The sequence below is a fragment of the Hyalella azteca genome, unplaced genomic scaffold (genome assembly GCF_000764305.2).
Source record: "Hyalella azteca isolate HAZT.00-mixed unplaced genomic scaffold, Hazt_2.0.2 contig336, whole genome shotgun sequence".
Lineage (NCBI taxonomy): Eukaryota > Metazoa > Arthropoda > Malacostraca > Amphipoda > Hyalellidae > Hyalella > Hyalella azteca.
This window is the reverse complement of record NW_025930689.1, coordinates 234,747-256,872: the sequence shown is the minus strand read 5'-3', so window position 1 is coordinate 256,872 and position 22,126 is coordinate 234,747. Positions and strand designations below refer to the sequence as shown.

General features: G+C 38.3%; 1 protein-coding gene across 1 annotated transcript; it reads right to left on the bottom strand.

The window, feature by feature from the left end:
* Positions 1–3,297: 3,297 nt before the first annotated feature.
* On the bottom strand, positions 3,298–6,263 carry LOC108672705 (39S ribosomal protein L13, mitochondrial). The gene is made up of 5 exons (XM_018160420.2): positions 6,064–6,263; positions 5,507–5,630; positions 4,971–5,125; positions 4,583–4,672; positions 3,298–4,114 (listed from the first exon to the last, which is right to left on the bottom strand). The coding sequence occupies exons 1-5, from the start codon at positions 6,085–6,087 to the stop codon at positions 3,968–3,970; spliced, it is 540 nt and encodes a 179-aa protein (XP_018015909.1). The 5' UTR covers positions 6,088–6,263; the 3' UTR covers positions 3,298–3,967.
* Positions 6,264–22,126: the final 15,863 nt, after the last annotated feature.

Here is a 22,126-nt window from a genome sequence, read left to right as displayed (position 1 = left end):
CAGTCATGTTTTTAAACACTTTATATCAAAACAATAAAACAATCAAACACAAATTTAGGGAAGCAAACGATGTTTCACTGACGTTACTTTCGAGTAATATGAATAGATATTAAAATAAAACACTTTAATCTATTTAATTTAAGATCACGAGCTCCTGTGGCTGTGCACTGCAGTGTCAAGCCGAGAGCGCAGTGCCGTAACCAACTGACACCACAGTGCACATTCTGACTCCGATAGAGCAGTCGAAATCTAAAGCCCGCTAAACTGCTAAATTACAGCGACAAAGGCCTTGTGCTTCCAACGCAAGTCTCCGCGTTACTGGTAACCTGAGCATCACACTCGAAACATTAATACAGAATAGAAAAAGTAAGTGAAGTTACATTAATATAACCAAAGCAAAAATTAAAATCATTCCAATTCTTTTTTGTTGCATGAACATCAGCGGAGAAGCCAGACACAGAAGTATGGATGTTCGGCTGCAGCTAACACCTCTGCTGACTAAGGAACAGATGGCACACCATGGTTCAAACAATACACAGTTCAAGCGACACATAGTTCATGCAACACATAGTTCATGCAACACATAGTTCATGCAACACATAGTTCATTCAACACATAGTTCATGCAACACATAGTTCATGCAACACATAGTGCATGCAATACATAGTTCATGCAACACATAGTTCATGCAGCACATAGTTCATGCAACACATAACTGGCAGGGTGGCCCAGTGGTTAAAGTTCAGAGTACTAGGATTGGCGCAGAGGCGCGGGTTCGATCCCAGCTCTGTGCGCCAGTTTCTGGTCAGAATCGGCGAGGAGGCCGGGCGGTTAAGCACAACAGAATTGTAGCAGTGAGTTGCGAGTTCGGGACCGCAACACGCTGTGAATGTTCTGCGATGTTAAGAATCGGCGACAGGCCTACGGCCTAATAACGCTGAAACCGCTATTAATTAATTAATAATAATAATAATTCATGAAACACATAGTTCATGCAACACATAGTTCATGCAACACACTGTCCATGCAACTCACAGTTCATGCAGCACAGAGTTCATGCAACGCAGTTCGCACAAGGGTGTGTGGCCCAGTGGTTGCAGTTCAGAGCAGGATTGGAGCAGAGAGATGCGGGTTCAATCCCAGCTCTGTGCGCCAGTTTCTGGTCAGAATCGGCAAGGAGGCCGGGCGGTTAAGCATAGAAAATTTGAAGCAGGGAGCTTCAAGTTCGAGCCCGCAACAAGCTGTGGATGTTCTGCGATGTTAAGAATCGGCGACAGGCCTACGGCCTAATAAATGCTGAAACCGCTATATTATTTATTATATTATAACACACAGTTCATGCCATGGTTTTAACTGATACGTTCAAGATACCCACGACTGAAACTGATACCCACGAGAATGAAAATTTTAACTCAGTTTTATGACTTTTTGAGACGTCACACCGGTCAGAAAACATTCACGTGAAGCACATTCTTTTGGTGTCATCTTGGAAAGCATGTAAAAATATTGACCTGGAAAGCATGAAAAAATGTTGACAAACTTCTTGTCAATTATGTAAAAAAATATTGACCTCTAAATATTGAAAAATAAATTGGCAAGAAGTTGGCCCACTGCACTAACCTCTAATAAATTACAGGGTTCACAATTTAATTTACTTCTGTACCGGCAAATGATAAACGGCTGCTTGATCCTAGTGAGTTTCTTGCATTTTTACTCTAAAACGGAAATTGAAATGAGCCCCTTTAGTAGACAGGCATGTTTATGTGAAACGAACATCTTAGTAGATTTGCTTGTCAACTTGAATAGTTGGAGGGCGCATGGTATATTGATTCTTTGCGTTAATTTTTCAGCTCAACGCTAGTCAAAATTTTCAGCTCAACACTAGTCTAAATTTTCAGCTCAACGCTAGTCAAATCCAAAAAATCAACGGTGTTTAGGATAATGACCTAAAGCATGAAATAAGTAAGAAAATTTTCAGAAATGAGTTGCACGACTCCAGTTTCAAGGAAGACACCAACAACGGAAGTTTTTTTTTTTACACCGATCACCACTTTTTATGCATAGGAGGATCAGCGGACATCCATGCAAACGTGTCTTCGCTGGTCTAGGGATTAAGTTGGATGCAAGGAAATTAAATTGAATTTAACGATAGCTGTTTAAAGAGATGCATTTTAAATTAAAAAACATGTATAATGTAGCTATAAAACTGTGAGGACGACAAGTTTTGGTAAATAAATGTTGTCCAAAATTATTTCAATGACGACCGCCAAGCCGGAAGATCTTTAGCATGTTTTAACTTAAACTTGATCTTTGCAGATCACGTGATCTCCATGATCTTTACCTTAATACACACGGAATTTGCAGGATTTAACGTACGATTCGTGAATTCAAGTCGCCTTACACGCGATGCACGTAGTTAGCAGGCGTACGTGGCGACGCGAAGTTTTCAAGGTGAAGTATATCCAAAGTATATTACTTGAATTGAATTGAGTATAAATGAGATTTAAATTCATTTACATGCAAGCAATCCATTTAATTGTGGAGATAAAAATTTGCTCCAGTATTGAAAAATATTTGAAATTAGCTAGATATTAAAGGGAACGATGAAAAGCAAGCAAATAAATAATTTTAACATACTATTTTAGGATAACGCAAAGGAAATTGTCGCAGAAATTTTGTTAATGAACTGTAAAACAGCCTACCAGGTTAAATCGTTGACGCTCCGAGTATAAACGCGTTCAAGAGCAGACAAGATAAAGCTATGGAAAAATATATGTTCAGACTTGAAATGCATATACACCCTGGCGAGAGTCTAGAAGCTATTTCAAACTATCGTCAGCGTGAAAAAGATCCGATCGAAGGGCCTGTTTTTAGGTTTGTGGAGTCCCCAGTCACGAAAAGTACAAGAATCGGCGACAGGCCACATCAGGCCTACTCTTCAGCGTCGACATCACTATGTTACGTTATATTTGTGTTAAATTACAAAATTAAGTGAAATTCTTTAGAAATCACTTCCAACTTTATAATGGTTAAACTATTATTGTCGCTTTTGTCTTCATTCAAATTTAACTAACTTTCTGTCGTTGAAGTAATGCCGATTGGGTAAGAAATATTTTTCAAATAAAATTCCACGGGATCAACAGGACCTAACTGCAAATTTGTTCGGCAAAATGTTGTTCCATGTCAAAATGTCATTTCGTGGAAAACGGCAAGATGTTGTTCAATGGAAACAACAATTAATCTGATCACCCACTGTTATGCTCCAAATTCTGTAGAAACCTAAAAGAAAATAATACATACGCCAAACATTATTTCATTATTCGGATACAAATACAGGTTAATCAGAACAAATATCGTGAGGTCAAATGTAAAAAACTACTAAAAAGATGCTGCGTATAGGGAAAGCGAGCTCAGTTTACCAAAGACTTTCATGCTGCAGATGCAAGCACGAGAGCCTTCTGAACTGCAGCGGCTCCGATGGACCGGGTTCCGCTTGCGTACTCGTAAGGTGTAAGAGAAACCTTAGTGATAAGTCGGTAAACTGCGTACAATATCTCCTCAGCCCAAATGTAAAGAAAGAATCCAACGGTTTTACGAAACAAATTTGTTACTTGATCGGCAACGCAAGAACCATCAAACGCTTGTCGGCAGGTGAGCTAACGCTTGTCAGTCAATCATGGCTTAGATAAATAAATAATGTCAAACCATTGTGGTCACAAGAAGCTGCTTAATTGCCGTTCCCAGTGTAATTAACCGCGTAAACAGATAGAACATAATAAATTTATTGAATTACTGGCTTCTTCTCCGTAAATCTACCTTTCTGTAACATCTGGAGATTGAAAGGGACACAAGTCGAGTCGATACAAGAAGAATCACTGATAGTAGAAAATGTGTCAAAGGTCAAATTATACGAATACAGTTGTTACTAAGTGTCAAGATTATATTTACAAGCATCACATTTGATCGATCACGTCTCCAGCACATAATCTTTAGGCCATTCGAATAATTTAGGGAAATTTTTTACTTCGTCTTCTGTGTAATGGTCTAATCTTTTCGGAACTGCCCGCATTTGTCGCAGCTGCGCACTCACGTTTCGCAGTATCTCTTCAGGTACCTGTAAATAACCAATTAACCATCAACTAAGTCACAACACATTTTCAATTGCCATCCCATTCAGTAAATACATGAAACTAACTCCACAATTGCTCGCAATAACAGTCCAACAAAATGAACTAATGAAACTTGCAACCATTGTTCCAAATTATATATTAGAAGTTTGAATCAAGGCTCGCTTCCCTAAGCAAATTTCTATCCATTTAAGTTATTGTCAAACTTCCAGCTGCTGCGTCTGCTAATATTTGATATGGTATTCAAGATGCTTTGCTGTTCAAATATGAAGAAAAAATGCATCTAATAAAACCTGTATTGTCTGATAATAATCAATTTAAAAACTTTGTTTTCAATGAGCAGGCAGCTTCATGCACACTTCAGCATCATAGTGGGGGCTAAAACGTGCCGCATAAAATAGGCAACACCACCGCAGTGATGAGAGAGTAATGTGGTAATATTAATGCTACTTCACCTCCTCGTCAGGGTAAATGTGGAGCCGACACATTCGCGCGTGTCTGAGCAGTGATGTGTCCAGAGCGTGGTAAATGGCGCGACGAAAAACCTGTCATGGATCAACGCCGTTTAGAACCAATAACTTTCATTACCATACTAAAAATTAAATCGAACTTTCTTTCTCAATGACGATAGACCAATTGAACTTAGTTTATCTATGGCTAGGTGTTTCTGCATTTATAATTTCAAAAATATCCAAGAACTAAAGATATTTCTATTGCAATGACAAATGTGTACTATAAAATATTGCTCAGCAGAAAAATGTTTACAAGATGTTTGAAATATCAGTGTAGTGTTGGAACATGACATACACAAGATATCAATTTTAATGTCTATCTGAGACCTACCATGGTTTTGTCCTTCTCGTGGACCTGGTGAGCAAGAGTCCATGAGGCGCCTTGAGCATAGCCAGTGTGATGGTAGAACACACGTCTCTCCCACTCATCTCCTGGCAGTGCAATCTGAGCGCTGTTGATCACAACCACGTGATCACCACAATCAACTGTTGACATGGGGGAAGGGAGAAAACAAAATAATATTTGGTATATATTAAAAAAACTACAGCAGGTATATCGGTACCGCTATAAGCCAAGGGAAGTGCTAACAGGGAAACCTATATGAGGAATTAACCAGGTGGATGTTAGGAACAATGTATTTGTGAGTGAGCCTACAAAGCTATTCTAATGAATACACAAAATTTGCTCTAAATCAGTGCCTAGCAAAGCCATCGGTTTCATGCATGAAAAATAAATGTGAATGATTTTTTTTTAGTTGTCAGGAGACATTCAAGAATCATGATTACATAAGCATTATGCAAGAAGTAAGAGCATTTTGTGTTGCACATTGCATTATAAATTCAGTCTGTGAGGTAAATCTTACTTACTGTCATTATGGTAGATGGGTTTGTGACTGCCAGAAAGAACTTTAACAATCTTGGTGGATGCATCAAATGGATTTTGCCACTTGGCATCAAATAGATACCACATACGGCCAAAGGTCACCCATTGCTATTGGAAAGACAGAATTACATAAATTAATAAACAAGACGTTTATGATGTGCATTTTGACTGATGGTGAACTTGAGAAAACCAATGAAAAAAAAATTCAGATAAACTATGACAATTTATTACAAATTAATCCTCTGATCTGAGATACATTTACCATTGTCAATCCTATTTGTACCTAGTCACTTGGTACTGACATGACCCACCAGGCATCAGTTATGAATGGTTCAAAAACAAACTACATAAAACTTCATACCTACATTTGATAGTAAAATACTCCAAATCTTTGTGTCATAATTTGAAATTCACAATTCTGAATACATATTGTTCTAAAAGTATTCAATGATGTTCCCTGCAATATATACCTTTATTTATATATACCTTTATATACCAATATTGTTTTCTGCAATATAAACCTTTGACAAAAATTACATACCTGGACTCTTCTTGCAGAGGACATTCCGGACTAAAAATGAATTTCTATCACAAACTGTTTAGCTACCTTTACAGACTGGAGGCACCTTGAGTGGTAACATTAAAGATTAAAGATATTGCTAATTATGATTTTGGTTCCTGTTGAAGTAAAAAGCCAACTTTCATATGAATTATATTCCATTCATGACCAATAAAGGAAGCAACCTGTTAGATAAAAATATACCTATTGGATGAACAAAATTCCTTAATCCTTTAAAACAAGTTATCATATACAGTAACTTAGAATCTCCCAATAGTTCTCACCACATCCCCTGGTCTGAGGTTAAATTAATTTGGTTAATGTTATTTATTCCTATCACCAACAAATCATCTGCCTATTATTCTTTGTGCCATACATGTCATCAACTATTATGACGCTCAAAAATTATAATATGAGCATTAAAGGGAAAATGGCAGCTTGTCTCCATCAAAGATAATACCAGTACTCTTTATCCAGAAAAAAATTGTTTTTTTAATATAACAGTAACCTAATGATACTATTGATTAGAATCAAATTCAAATCTGAGATTAACTTTTTATCTTATATTGGCATGTTTAAATTTGAATAGTATCATACTTTACTTGTAAGTTGCATCTTTGATTATTCGATTAATCAACTATAATTTGGCAAATTTGCTGCTTAAATATGCAAAATTTTGAAAAATGCATGGGATTAATTATTTGATAGATTTTGTCTTACTTTCTAGTCCAGAGTGTTGAAATTTAAATTTCTTTATAAAACTAAGCTTACTAGATAAAGGGTTGATGAACTGCATCATGCCTTTAGAGCTGCAACTAGAGCTTTCCTGCCATTTTTAAAGCCAAAAAATTTTCACCAGATGAACTACCTCCTCCTATCAAATTGTTAACCAAAGTGTATGCCTGAGCCGCAAGATTCTAATTGTATAAAAAATTTGTCACTTTAGCGCCACAAAATTTCATTCATGATTAAAAATTCAAAGTCTATATCATGCAGGCGCATAGAATATAATTCTTATTCCTTGGAATAGTCTGCATGGAATGGTAGTTCATAACTTCACACATTCAGAAATGTAGTGCAATTTTATAGGTATTATAAAAAACATAATATTTTGGGATATTGAACTAATCAATGCTCCTTTACAGACCGGTATAAAGTACACTTTCACCACCTCTACAACCAGCATCATACAACCAGGTACTAAGATATAAACAAAAGAGACAGTGTTGGCAAGCAGCAGCTGCCACAGCAGGTGCAGCAAAATGAAACTTTTTCAAATAGAAAGGGGTCTTGAAGTCAGGTTTCATGTCATTAAAAACCTAAAAAATATAAAAAAAAATCATGTTTCTGCATGGCTTTCAATGCTGTTAACATTAGGAAACTTATTATCTCTATTATCATACATAATTGTTAAATAAATTATAATTTGGCTATATTCATTGCTCAAAACCACTTTCAGAACCGATTGATCCACTTGGTCCAGTTGAATGTGTGGTTTACAAAAGTTTATTGACATTGATTGTTATAAAGTAAAGAACTAGACGTGTGCTTAGACTACTAATTTTAGTAATTTATCATAAAAGTTGTATCCCCATATTTTCATGCTTTGTTACAAGTTAAATTCAGCACCTGAAATGAAGAATTTTAAAGTAAAATGTGTATGTTTTATTGTATATGTCATAATACATGTATGTCATGTTGTATTGCTCTGCTGACCAAAATGTTCTGCCAAGAAAATGGTAACTTGCTCTAACTTGCTATTTTGACAATCAACACTTAGTCCCTTCAAAAGTTATGCTTCATTCTATGTGTATAAAATCTTAAAAAATAATTAAATTTTAAATTATTTATTCAAAGTTAACTTTACATTTAATATACTGGTATGAATTTAAGGTGATTATTTGACTTTGATAAAAAATTAAATTATTTAAATTTTTAAGTTTGGTCATCAGAAGTCCTGTCTCCTGTCACTATGACAACAGTCGACACTACCTTCACCCAAGAGGGGCCTGAGGGGAGCCCACCAAAACCGCCAAACTGGGCACCCTTTGGGCCTTTGCAGCTTTGCCAAGACCCAGGGTGCAGAGGGTGCAAGCAGAGTCGGGGCCATACCCAGGATGGTGCCGTTTTTCGCGTATTAATCCGGCATACACGAGGCTCCAAGCCCTTGTACTGGCATACAACTTGGCATACAAGGAGCTAAAATAATGTTATTAGCATACATGCCCGACATACATACGCATCTGGCTTGTTTTGGCATACGTCTGCATCTGGTTTTGAGCATTTTAGTGCATACTAATGTGTTTCTAATGAGATAATCTAGTGCCTTCTGATGAGATCTTGTGCCTTCTAATGCGATCTTGTGCCTTCCAATGCGATCTTGTGCCTTCCAATGCGACCTTGTGCCTTCCAATGCGATCTTGTGCCTTCCAATGCAATCTTGTGCCTTCCAATGCAATCTTGTGCCTTCCAATGCAATCTTGTGCCTTCCAATGCAATCTTGTGCCTTCTAATGCGATCTTGTTCCTTATAAATGCAATTTAGTGCCTTCTAAAGCGATCTTGTTTTTTATAAATGTGATCTAGTGCCTTCCAATGTGATCTCATTCCTTATAAATGCGATCTAGTGCCTTCTAATGCGATCTTGTGCCTTCTAATGCAATTTTGTTCCTTATAAATGCCATCTAGTGCGTTCTAATAGGATCTTGTGCCTTCTAATGCGATCTAGTGTGTTCTAATGTGTTACACTGCATTCTAATAGCTTTTATTGTGTTCTAATGCAGAATGCATAAGAACGTGGCTTCTGTTGCGTTATAATGAGGCGTAGTGTGTTTTAACATGCTCTAATGTGTTCTAATGCATCCTAGCATGTTTTAACGAGTTCAAATCTGTTCAAAAGCTTTCAAATGCGTTTTAATGAATTATCATGTGTCTTGTTGCATCATAATGTTGTGTTTATAGAGTGAGACCTGGTTGTTATGTTGTGTTACAATGAGTAATGTTATGTTATACATTATACAACACATTATGACACAAAATAAAACAACAAAACACATTACATGACAATATAACAGATCATAACACAACACATTGTAGCCCATTATAACACCATATATCATTTTACCCAATGCATAATAACATAAAAATTGTAGCATAAAATAACACAGCACATTGTAACACAATATAACAAAACCCAATACATTATCACACAACATAACACAACAGAAAAATTATGACAGCATAACATAGCACAACACATTCTAACACATCATAGCATAACATAACATATAAACCATTATAATTCAACATGTAACTATACAATATAACACACATAACATAACAAAAATTATAACGTATCATAACATAGCCCAGCATAACAACATAACATAACACTTCATAAGATGGCACAGTGTAACAGCATAACACATCATAACATAGCTAAGTATATTAACATAACATAATACATCATAAGATAGCACAGTATAACACCATAACACATCATAAGATGGCACAGTATAACAGCATAACACATCATAACATAGCAAAGTATATTAACATAACATAATACATCATAAGATAGCACAGTATAACAACATAACACATCATAAGATGGCACAGTGTAACAGCATAACACATCATAACATAGCAAAGTATATCAAAATAACATAATATATCATAAGATAGCACAGTATAACATAGCATACCACATTATAACATAACTCATTATAACAACATAACACATCATAACATAGCACAGTATAACAACATAACTCATTATAACATAGCACAATACAACAACATACCACATTATAACATAACACAGTATACCAACATAACACACCATAACATAGCACAGTATAACAACAAAACACATCATAATATGGACATAACATAACATAACATAACACATAATAACATAGCACAGTACAACAACATACCACATTATAACATAGCACAGTATAACAACATAACACATTATAACATAGCACAGTATCACAACATAACATAACTCATCATAACATAGCACATGATAATATGTCACAATATAACCCAACACATTATAATGCAACATAATATGTTATGTTATATTATGTTCTGTTGTCCTGTGTTCTGTTGTGTTATAATTTGTCTTTTTATTTTATGATGTATTCTATTATATTAGGTTGTTATAATTGATCTGATGTTGATGGTTGTGTGTTACAATGTGTTGTATCATAATTGATTGTGTTAGGTATACTCTTTGATGCTATAATGTGCTGGGTTGAGCTATTATGTCTAATAATGTATTTATTAGGATATGTTGTGGTATGATTGGTTTTGTTGTTCCATGTTATATTACAATGTATAGTGTAATATCACAATTAGTTTTGTTTTAATGTATTGGGTTATGTCATAACTAGGTATGTGTCATGTTATGTTATGTTACAGTGTGGAGCTATGTTATGTTGTTACATTATGTTGTGTTGTAATATTTAGTGTTATAATATGTTGTGTAGTGATATGTTGTGATGAGTGCAGTGCTGTTATGCAGTGATATTTTGTGTTGCAATGTGTTGTGTTCTTATGTAGTGTTACCATATTTTGTGTTATTTTTTGTTGTAAAAAATCATTATGTTGCAATGTTGAATGTTATGCCACATTGATTGTCAAGTGTCTGCCTCAGTGTTCATCATCAGACATCAGATCAGTGTTGATCATTAGGCATTGGCTACTTTGATCGCAAAAGTGTGCATCAGTGTTGACCATTGGGCATTGGCTATATTGATCATAAAGCACGTGTGTTTGTGAAGATCTTAAGGCATCAGCCACATTGATCAAAAAGTGGGTGTGCCTGTGTTGATCATGGGGCATTGGTGAGCCAGGTGAGGGTTACACTTTCGTTTTTAGCAAGCATATTGGAAACTTTTATCCCTGGCGTACTGAACCTCCGGCATACACCGGATACAAAATGAACCTCCGTCATACACCAGGGCCCAGAAAGTGGGTGAATATCAAAAGAACTTTGGCGACACATCAGAAGCAAAACTTACGCCTTCAGAAGATCTTGCCAACACATTTGGATTGAAATTATTGCGTTTAGAAACTACTTTGAAATTTTTGCAATTACTACAAATCTGAAAGACTGCAAGCACACACAGTAAGGTCAGATGGATCAGGTGCAGTTTATCTTGTCCGGAAATCAGTTGCAATGATGCAGTGCATGCAGAGAAAGGGATATACTAGCAAAGTTGTTAGCAGCATTTTCTTATTAAAAATTACCTGACAACGAATCTTGAAAATGGCTGGTAATGCTTTGGGCTAAAAATCCATATCTTGTTATGCTGCTTAGTGCTTGCACCCTCTGCACCAAGCATGGAAACTTCTACCATTAGGACTGAAACAGGAGCTTTCCCTGCCATTTCCAGAACCGTGAGCTTCCCGCCAGATGAATTACCTTCTATCTAATTGTTAACAAAAGTGCACAATTGGGTGGCGAGAATTCAAATGTATGAAAAATTTGTCACATTGGAGCCATGAGATTTCAGAAACAAGTAGGAAAATTCCAATCCGGCTCTGCACCCTGGGGCCTGGGGCATACACGACTACACGCTGCACCTTCCTGACCATGGATTTGTGTCATCAAGATATGGATTTTTAACCCAGAGCATTGCCATACATTTTCAAGATGTGTCCACTGTCCAGTGTTGCCAGGTAATTTTTAATGAGGAAATGCTGCTAACAACTTTGATAGTATATCCCTTACTCTCCATGCACTCCAACACTTACACTCATTCCAACTAATTCCCAGACAAGCTTCACTACATCCTGATCCATCCATCCTGATCCATCCATCCATCCTAGAACAGAACCTAGAACAGAACCTTACTGTACACTGTACAGTGTGTGCTTGCAGTCTTTCAGATTTGCAATAATTTCAATCCAAATGTGTAGCAGTGTAGACAAGATCTTCAGAAGGCATAAATTTTGCCAAATATCTTTAAATATTTGGCAACTTGGCATTGCCAAATATCTTTCAATATTCACCCACTTTCTGCACCCTGGGCCAAGACCAATAAATACAGCCAAATGAGCCAATCCTAGAATGCACCATGTATAATAAAAAATTGCCCAGCTTACCTTAGCTGCTAAGGCTCCACTGTGCGGAGAGTGGATGAATATTGCAAGATCTTTGACGATGCTTCAGTAGCAAAATTTACGCCTTCAGAAGATCTTGCTGACACATTTAGATTGAAATTCTTGCATTTAATATATTTGTCAGTCTTCAGCCAACTATTTAAAAAAAAAGTAAAGTTTCCAATATGTTGGATGGATCAGGATGCAGTGAAGCTTGTCCGGAAATCAGTTGCAATGAGTTCCCGCCACATGTTCAGTTGACACTTGCTGTCAATGGTAACACGTGCATGCAACTTTGTAAATAAGCCACTGTGCAGAGAGTGAACGAAGATTTAAAGACCTACGGCGACGCATTATCGGCAAAATTTTCGCCTTCAGAAGATCTTGCCGACACATTTAGATTGAAATTCTTGCATTTAATATATTTCTCAGTCTTCAGCCAACTATTTAGAAAAAAAGTAAGGTTTCCGGTACGTTGGATGGATTACGATGCAGCAAAGCTTGTCCGGAAATCAGTTGCGATGAGTTCCTGCAAAAAATGTAAACAACATTTTTTTGATTGCGTAGTTTTGGTCGCATTAGAGCGGTCAGACTGCTTTATTACTTGTTCAGTTGACACTTGCTGCACAACCGGACTGTTTTTAGGGTAAAATTAGTTATTTGGGGTGACACGTGCATGCAACCTTGTAATAAGTTCGTGGCTTGTAAAGTTGTAAATAGTTCGTCATTACTCAGCGTAAATGGCTTTTCATTAAAAATTACCCGGCGACGCATCTTCAAAATGGCCGGCGACGCTTTGGGCTTATAAATCCATATATTGCCGACGCTGCATCCACCCTCTGCATAGTGGTAAATAAGTTTGTAGCTTGTAAATAGTTTTTCATTACTCAGCATCAGCGTAAATGGCTTTTCATTAAAAATTACCTGGCAACGCATCTTAAAATTACCCGGCGACACTTAGGACTTAAAAACCCATATATTGGCAACGCTGCATCCACCCTCTGCACCCTGGCTAAGGCTTAGGGCTTAGGCTTTAAATGAAATATATATCATATTAACAATTGTTCAGTTTATATATTACACGTCTGTAAAGTAAACTGTCAGGCCCATAGTGGCAAACAAGAGCTTTTTTAGAATCAGTTCATTTTTAATTTCCTCATTTACTCAAGATTTAAACCAATTTCTTAAGTATGATAATGCTGGTATGAGGTATCCAGTTCCAGGATACTTTACTGGTCTACTTATAGGACTCAAAAATGAACTTGAGGGAGAGTCTAAAAAACTCTCTGCTTTGCCACTATGGTCAGGCCAACTGTCAAACCTAGAGTGAAGAGTCTGGAGACTCTGGACTAATAACAAATTAACAATGAGTCAACGTCTCAATGGCGGCCAGGCCCAGGCGATTCAGGGGAGCGCAGCCATGGCCCATGGGTAACAAAATTTACTTGTAAACAGGCCCTGGGCCCAATGCCAACCATCAGCATGCAATATCTATACATAGCCTCAGATGATCTGAGGCTGAGCTCATTGATCTGAGTCAGATCAATGAGCTGTGTGACAGTGTGAGTGTGACTGTATCTGTGTGTGACAGTGTATGTGTGTAACAGTGTAAGTCAGTAAGTAGGTATCACCACAACTTAAAGTCAGCACTGCCTTACTCCACAAACCGCTACATCCAATAGTCAATGCCCAATGCGTAATCTGGCTCTGCTCAACAGATTTTGACTCCACATTGACACATTCCACACCATCCCTTCTTACTCGTAACATTGGCCTAAGTCTCAACAGCCGCAGACCACTCCAGCTAACAGTAAATCCACTTTCGGTGGCGCTTTGCCCAACACAGCCACTGCTTCACAGCGCTGGAGCATAACTGGCTGGAGTGCAACAGGCCCTACCTACAAGTCTACAATGCCTTACGTTAGGTTAGGTTTAGGAGTAGGGCTGGGCCGCCGGGGTAAGCCTTGTAAGGCGTTGTAGGTAGGGCCTGCTGCGCTCCAGCCAGTCCAGTTGTGCTCCGGTGCGGTGCTGTGAAACACCGGACCCGGAGCACAGTATAACAACCAACAACAGTGCCTGTGACTGAACGGCGCTGTTGTGGTGGGCGCTCTGTGTCGAAAGCCGTGAACTTACTTACTTGGTTACTTGGTTAAGATGAGGCGCGTCACCGTCTTGAGTATTGGCGCCCCCAATCCGCATTCTTCAGGGTGCATTAAATGTTGTTGAGCATGTTGGTGGCTTGGAGGTATTTGATGATCAGTTCAGCAGGGAATTCAGGGGTCTGTATCCTCTCTTGTCTTCTGGGTGGCGGTTTAGATTCACTTCTCAAGGGTATAAGAGACAAAAGTTTTCAGTTAGTTAAATTTAACGAACACACACCGTTTGGAAGCCGGCAGATTTGGTCTCAATAGAATTAGCACCACCTTTCACTGTGAACTCTCGATTGAAACTGAAAGCCGTGAAGATGCCCGGCTGCGTGAAGTACAGCCACGCTGCAGTTTGGCGCTTTGATCCACGATTCCACGGTCCACGGCTGTTGTTGCAATGGCTTGATGCTATTTGGTGGCCTATTTACTCACTTGCATGAAGGGCATGTTATAGTGCAGGCTACTATGCCCTCAGACAGGATTACGCTCGGGAAGGTATAAGAATCGCACTGTTGACTTGGGCTATGCTGATTGCTGACCTCTAGCTATCCACCCCGATTCGCGACGCTACTTATGAGTCTTCTGCTGTTCCGCTTCGGTCTAACTGCAATGTTGTTCGGATCAATTTATCGCCATCTTAATGCCATAGTGAACATGAAAAACGCATGGTTCGACCGTTCGAAAATAGTACCTAAAATACAATTAAAGTGGAATTTTCTCTATATACGGTAAGACTTATCGTGAGCAATTAATATATGGAAAAAAATTACAATTGCATAAACGATCAAACAACGTCGACTATTTTAAAAATAGATCAGCTTCAAGCAAAGAGAGAAAGTGGTATAAATTGCCACTGTAGTAGTAGCATACTACTACTGCATGGCGGATTATTATTAATTTTTTTAAATTCCATTCGGCATTCGAATTCGACAAGCCAACCGAGTGGTTTATATTAGGATGTTTGAAGCAGTTTATTGCCTCGACTCGCAGCTGACTGCGTAAATTCTGCAATGAGAAGGTCGTGCGTTTGCCAAACCTGGCATAATCTTCAGCTCAAACAAAATTACTACCTAGTACATAAAGATACAGCCTACATGTCTTCCGAAAATCCAAATCAATAGTAATATGACACACGTTCATTTTATTATATCGTACTTTAATCCTAATTGTCTTGACTGTACGCATCATGCTCCAACATCTTTCAATAATTGCAATCTTTCGTTCAAAAACAGGTTTCATGCTTTCTCTAACACCGTCGTAACGGGAGCGCAGCCGTGGGTAACAAAATTGACTCGTAAACAGGCCCTGGGCCCAACGCCAACCATCAGCATGCAATATCTACACATAGCCTCAGATCAATGAGCTGTGTGTAACTCCGGCTAACAGTAAATCCGCTTTGCACAACACAGCCACTGCTTCACAGCGCCGGAGCACAACTGGCCGGAGCGCAACAGGCCCTATACCGCAACAGGCGGCGCAGGTTAGGTTAGGTTAGGTTAAGTTACGTTAGGAGTAACTGTTGCGGTAGGGCCTGCTGCACTCCGACTCCAGCCAGTAGTGCTCCGGCCTTTATGCGCTCCGGCCTGTGACTAAACTGCACTGTTGTGGTGGGCACTTTGTGTCAATTTTGTCAAAAGCCGTGAAGATGCCCAGCTGTGTTGCGCTCGGGAAGGGGGTGGATAGCTAGAGGTCAGCATAGCCAAAGTCCACAGTGCGATCCATATACCTTCCCGAGCGTAACGCAGCCGGGCATCTTCACGTCTTTAGACACAAAGCGCCCACCACAACAGCGCCGTTTAGTCACAGGCCGGAGCGCATACAGGCCCGACGCCGGAGCACAACTGGCCGGGGCGCAACAGGCCCAACCGCAACAGCTACTCCTAATGTAACGTAACCCAACCTAACCTAACCTGCGCCGCCTGTTGCGCTCCGGCCAGTTGTGCTCCGGCGCTGTGTAGCAGTGGCTGTGTTGTGCAAAGTGGATTTACTGTTAGCCGGAGTTACTCACAGCTCATTGATCTGAGGCTATGTGTAGATAATGCATGCTGATGGTTGGCGTTGGGCCCAGGGCCTGTTTACGAGTAAATTTTGTTACCCACGGCTTCGCTCCCCGGGAAGGTATATGAATCGCACTGTGGACTTGGGCTATGCTGACCTCTAGCTCTAGCTATCCACCCTCTCCGACTTGAAGACTTCACACAAGCGTGCAAATTTTCAGATCAATTGGACAGGTAAAAACCTGTAAAATATCAGTTATAAGATTTGTAGCTGACAAAATTATTTTTTTCAATTTTTTTAATATTGAACAAAAAATTTAATTTTTAAAATTATTCATTTTATCATTTGATTAATGCATTGTCTCCAACTTAACGCGAGTGTGCAAAATTTCAGACCGATAGGATAAGTAGAAGTGCGTTGAATTTCGATTCTAAGATTTGTTGCAAACAGACACAAACAAGCAGTGAAGTTAAAGAGAAGTGTTATAAGAATAATATACGTTTAAAAATTAATTTTTAAAGACAACACTTCTAAAAAATCCAGTGTCTCCAATGTAAAACATTTACAATGAATTTCTAATTTTAATTTCGCATATTAAAAAAAATAATTTTTAAGTTATTTTAATACACAAAAAGAAATTAAATTTTCAAAATTATTTATTCTGTCAATTGATTCATGCATTGTCTCCGACTCTACGCAAGTCTGCAAAATTTCAGATAGATTGGGCAGCTAGAAGTGTGTTAAATATCGATTATAAGATTTGTAGCAGACAAATTATTTTTTCAATTTTTTTAATATTAAAAAAAATTATTATTAAAATTATTTATTCTGTCAATTGATTCATGCATTGTCTCCAACTTTACGCAAGTGTGCAAAATTTCAGATCGATTGGAGAAGTATAAGTGTGTTAAAAATCGATTATAATATTTGTAGCAGGCAGACAAACAGACAAACAAGAAGTGAAGTTAAAGAGAAGTGTTGCAAAAACTGGCATTGAACGCGATCGTGTCCATTTGCAGATGTGAATCAATCATTATAAGATTAATTGACGTATTTTCTGGTGAAATTTTAATTTTTCTAATGTTTTTACGTCGACAATGATCGCCAGTTTCTGACACAAAAATGTGTTTCGTATAGCTACTGCACATAACACCGTTATGTATTTCGTATAGCTACCGCAAATTGGTTAAATTTTCCACGGCTAGGAGCCATTTATTTTGAAAGCACTCACCAAAATACATCTGTCATCAATTAGTTCCGACTGAACTAAGTTCGTAACATTTATAAAAGAAATGAAGTTTGCTGACGCCTTAACAACGTTTAAACAGTTTGCCGTGTAGATTTGTCAATTTCGCGGTGAAAAAAAGTTCAGTATCGATTCATCGAGAATATAGATTAATTGTTATTTGTTAATAAGATGAACTTTGAAAAATACATAAACTGTTTGTTTTGCAATGATGCATCAACGAACTTTGAGTACGGGCTCGCCAAGCTCCCGCGTATCCACGTTAGCTGCGTTGCTACGCCGCCATCTTTGTATCACAAAGGCGCCTCAGCTTACTCTCTCGTTCCTACACATTTGGACGTTTTGGTAGCAATGGAGAATGAAAAAACAAAGCAGAAAGGATTAGGCTGTTGTCAAAAACTCCTTCCTTCAGTGAGAGACCGATATTTACGAAAATTGTTCGACATTAACGATATTGATGCCAACGAAGTGCTGGCAAAGCTGTGACGTGCAGATTTTGCAAGCCTGCCTCCCGTTTAACACGGTGATTTACTAAACTATTTGGTGTTTGGTGGTCAGCCAATACACCTTGCAGGAATTCAAGGCATACAAGACGCTTGAAGCTTACAAACAATTTGTGGATGTATGGGTACAGGCGATGGAGAAACGAAACTTCAACGAATCAAGAAAGGCGATGTAATTGGTAGAGTTAGTTTGGTAGTACATCTGGACAAAGATAATAATGCTGATGAATGGAACCTTCTAAGAATGGAAAATGAAATTCCTTTTCACCTTTTTGAAGAGGAAAAGGATAGAATTTTATCAATGCTTACCAGGTAACCAGGGTTAATGCTTCAAGGGGACGATAGAGCTACTATTTGAGTACCGCACCGGGTCTTCTGCGATGGAAAGATGCAGCCTCAATCATGTTTGGTTGTGGCAGTTGGCTCAGCTTCTACTTAGAAATCCTGGTAAAGCTTAGACGCAGCACGCGTTTAAAGGTTCCGTTCGATAAATTTATTCGGGATCTTGAAGTAGCACCTCGAAAGTTGCACTCTAAGTGGCTGCTCATGTACCTAGAGCTCAACTCATCGGTTACGGTTCAATCATTGTTGATCCTCTTCTTCGGAGTTTGACAATTGGACGGTTATAAATAGCTGCGGTGGATAGATTATCAGCATACCATCGTGGTGAAACTTTTATAGCGATAGCTACCCGTGGTACTCTCTCACCTTCTTTAAACTATGATGTCACCTGAGTAAACGATGTTATGAGTTCGTATCCACTTGAAACCGTTGAAACCTATCCAATCGGTTTTGCATTCCTTAGGCTATTTGTAGGTCCTATTTTGGTCAAAATCGTATTAATGAAGTTTTTGTACTGATGATGGAGCTGGACCGCGATAAGTTATCACTGCAGACAAAATGACTCTTTTGGCGTTTTCTTTGATCTAAATGCTTTGTACATATGACAAGTGGAAACGAATCCGTCATTTCCTAATCTAAAGTAGAGTTTACTGTGCGTATAAATTAATAAAATACTTAAAAAACTTTTTAAAAAAAACACGTTTTTCGTGCGGACAAAAAAGTAGAAAATAAATTATGGTTCGCCCCAAAAAAACGTGTGTCGGGCAGATTTATGAAGCGAAAAGCACACAACACACAAATTTTGGAAATTTGATGGTGAACGTTCAGCCCGACCCACGTTTTTTTGGGGCGAACCATAATTTATTTTCTACTTTTTTGTCCGCACGAAAAACGTGTTTTTTTTTAAAGTTTTTTAAGTATTTTATTTTCTACTTTTTAGTCCACAAGAAAAACGTGTTTTTTAAAAAGTTTTTTAAGTATTTTATTTTCTACTTTTTAGTCCACAAGAAAAACGATTAAGACTTGATTAAGTATGACTTGACGTACGTATCGATGATACGCAGCGTTAGCGCCTGCTCGTCTATAACGTGAGCGCCCGCACGTCATACTATATATACGTATACTATATATATACTTTACTCAATTAAACTAATTTCGGCCTCTAATTGCAAGTTTTTATGATTGTATCTGAAATTGTTAGGCAAAAATAGCCTGCATGCCGAATTTCAGATCTCTGGAACAATCAGAAGTGGGCTAATTTTCGTTGTCAATGTTAACAACAAACAAACAAACAAATAAACAAACAAACAAACAAACGCGAAGCTAAGCTAAGAAAAACGTGTTAAAAAACAACCCACACTTTATCTAACTATGACAATTTGGAATTTTGTAATTTATGGAGAATTTGTCACAAATTTTCATAAAACATCGAACGAGTATAAATGCATTGACCAAACCTTCATTACTGCATTTCTTCTAACAATAATTAACGCTCTGTGAGTCCGACTGAGGAAAGTCTAATTCTCAGCTCGGATTTTTATGTATAAGGCCGTAGACAGATTTTCGGAACGATAAAACATAGATAAATTTTCATCTAAATGCATTCCCTAAATATTGATCGAAAAGATGGCTAATTAGTTTCCACGTTGATTAAAATGATTGATTGAATGTGCTATACTGATTTTTAAAATGTGTTCTAAATTCAAGTATAGAAAAGAGCACTTATTGCCCTCATGTGATGGTGCCCTCATTTTTATGGTGACTTCTAATCTTAATTCCGCACCAAAGGATGGGCAACTCAGACGTCGTCCTCCGCTAGTAGATTGGGCAATGGGCTCTATAAACAAAATTTGCGGAGCCTCTCATACACGACATACATACAACATTCACCAGATGCAAACGATCAGTCACATGCAGGCTATATCAGGCTATATACAGGTCATTTTTTCGTAACAAGAAAACGATCACTTATTCGCCTGGGTCTCTATAAACAAAATTAGCGGAGCCTCACATACACGACCAACAAACGACATTCACCAGATGCAAACGATCAGTCACATGCAGGCTATATCAATCATACAGGTAATTTTTTTCGTCACAAGAAAACGATAACTTATTCGACACATGAGCTCGATCACTTGTTCGCCACATGAAACGGATCACATATTCGCCTCATGCACACGATTATTTATTTGCCATACACATACGATCAATTATTCGCCACGTGAGAGTGATCACTTATTCGCCATGTGCACATGATTAGTTATTCGCCATATATATACGATCGACTATTCGCCTCCTACAAACGATCAATTGTTCGTCGCAATCGATCAATTATCCGTCAACTATTCACCAATCAATCAACTAATCGCCATATACACACGCACAAGTATAACGATCATTTATCCGTCAGTCAGGAGTGACCGCAAAAATGCACGGGAAAAACTAGTAAGTCACTAGACTAGTTACCCAGTCTGCTTTTCTAAAGCTCCTTTCACACAGGGCAGTAGATACTGCGCGCGTCAAAAATGCCGCGGCAGTACTAACCGCACAATCTTTCACACGAGGCGCTTTTTACTGCTGGGATCTATCAGTCTTGCAGTTCTGTTCTCCGCAATTTTTGCTCTGTCATCTCCGATTTATGCATAATTTTTCTCAACCTCTGTGCAAATAGCTTTCCAAGCATTGACTTTTTTAACCCTATCCTTATATTCGCTGCAGGCCGTATCCCATACAGCAGGGTGTTTTTCCACAGCTATGATGAGCTTTTCGTTGTCCCCTGCACTCATCCTTGAACCTGAAAAGTTGTGCATTTTTAAATAAAAATATGTTTCAACCTTCAGTTGTTGTTCACTTCAACTTGTCATTACAAAATTAATTCATTCCTCATTACATTAATTAACAAGAAGAAATGAGTTTAATTATCCTAACCTCTTTTAGTAGCTGGAGCTGCATACACCCTCGCCGACCCATTGTCTGTACCACAAGAGGTAGCGGCGTCGGCGTGACAAACCGCCCACTGTGAAAGATTACATTGAATACCATAGCAAGCTAAACTGTCGCGGCAAATCTACCGCCGCAGTTTTAGCAGGACAGACGCGGGCGTCAGGCGTCAAATTCTACGCCGTGTTAAAAGACGTCGTGTGTGAACAGCAGTGCACATTTCGTATGTCCGCTAAGGTTCGGCAGTAAATACCGTCGGACGCTGGCAGTATTTACTGCCCTGTGTGAAAGGGGCTTTACAAGTTTATCTGCGCGTAGATGCGATGAGACGCATGGATTTGCTTAAATATATGGACTCTCGAAACTTGGGTGCAAGTTCCCTTTTCTTGCGCTTATTCTACCAAACTCATCACATAAGAGCCTTATACCTTTTACGCAATTGCTCAACTCTTTGAACCGGACATGAATTCTGAAACACTCTGGATGAAATTTAAATTACAACACATCTGCCACATAAATGCGCCGCTGCTAACATTGCTAAAAATTTGGAGTAGGCTACTTTTTAGATCGAGAAGACTTTTTTAGAATATTGGGAAAATAAAGTTAAGCTACTAGGTCAGGATAGTTGTTTCTTGGTTAAGGTTAGGTCATGATTTCGCTATCTCAAAAAGCCTGGCCTAATCTTAAATTCTCCACCACGTATTATTATTATTGATTAAAACTGTATTTAACAAGCAAAATTTAATTTGGCAT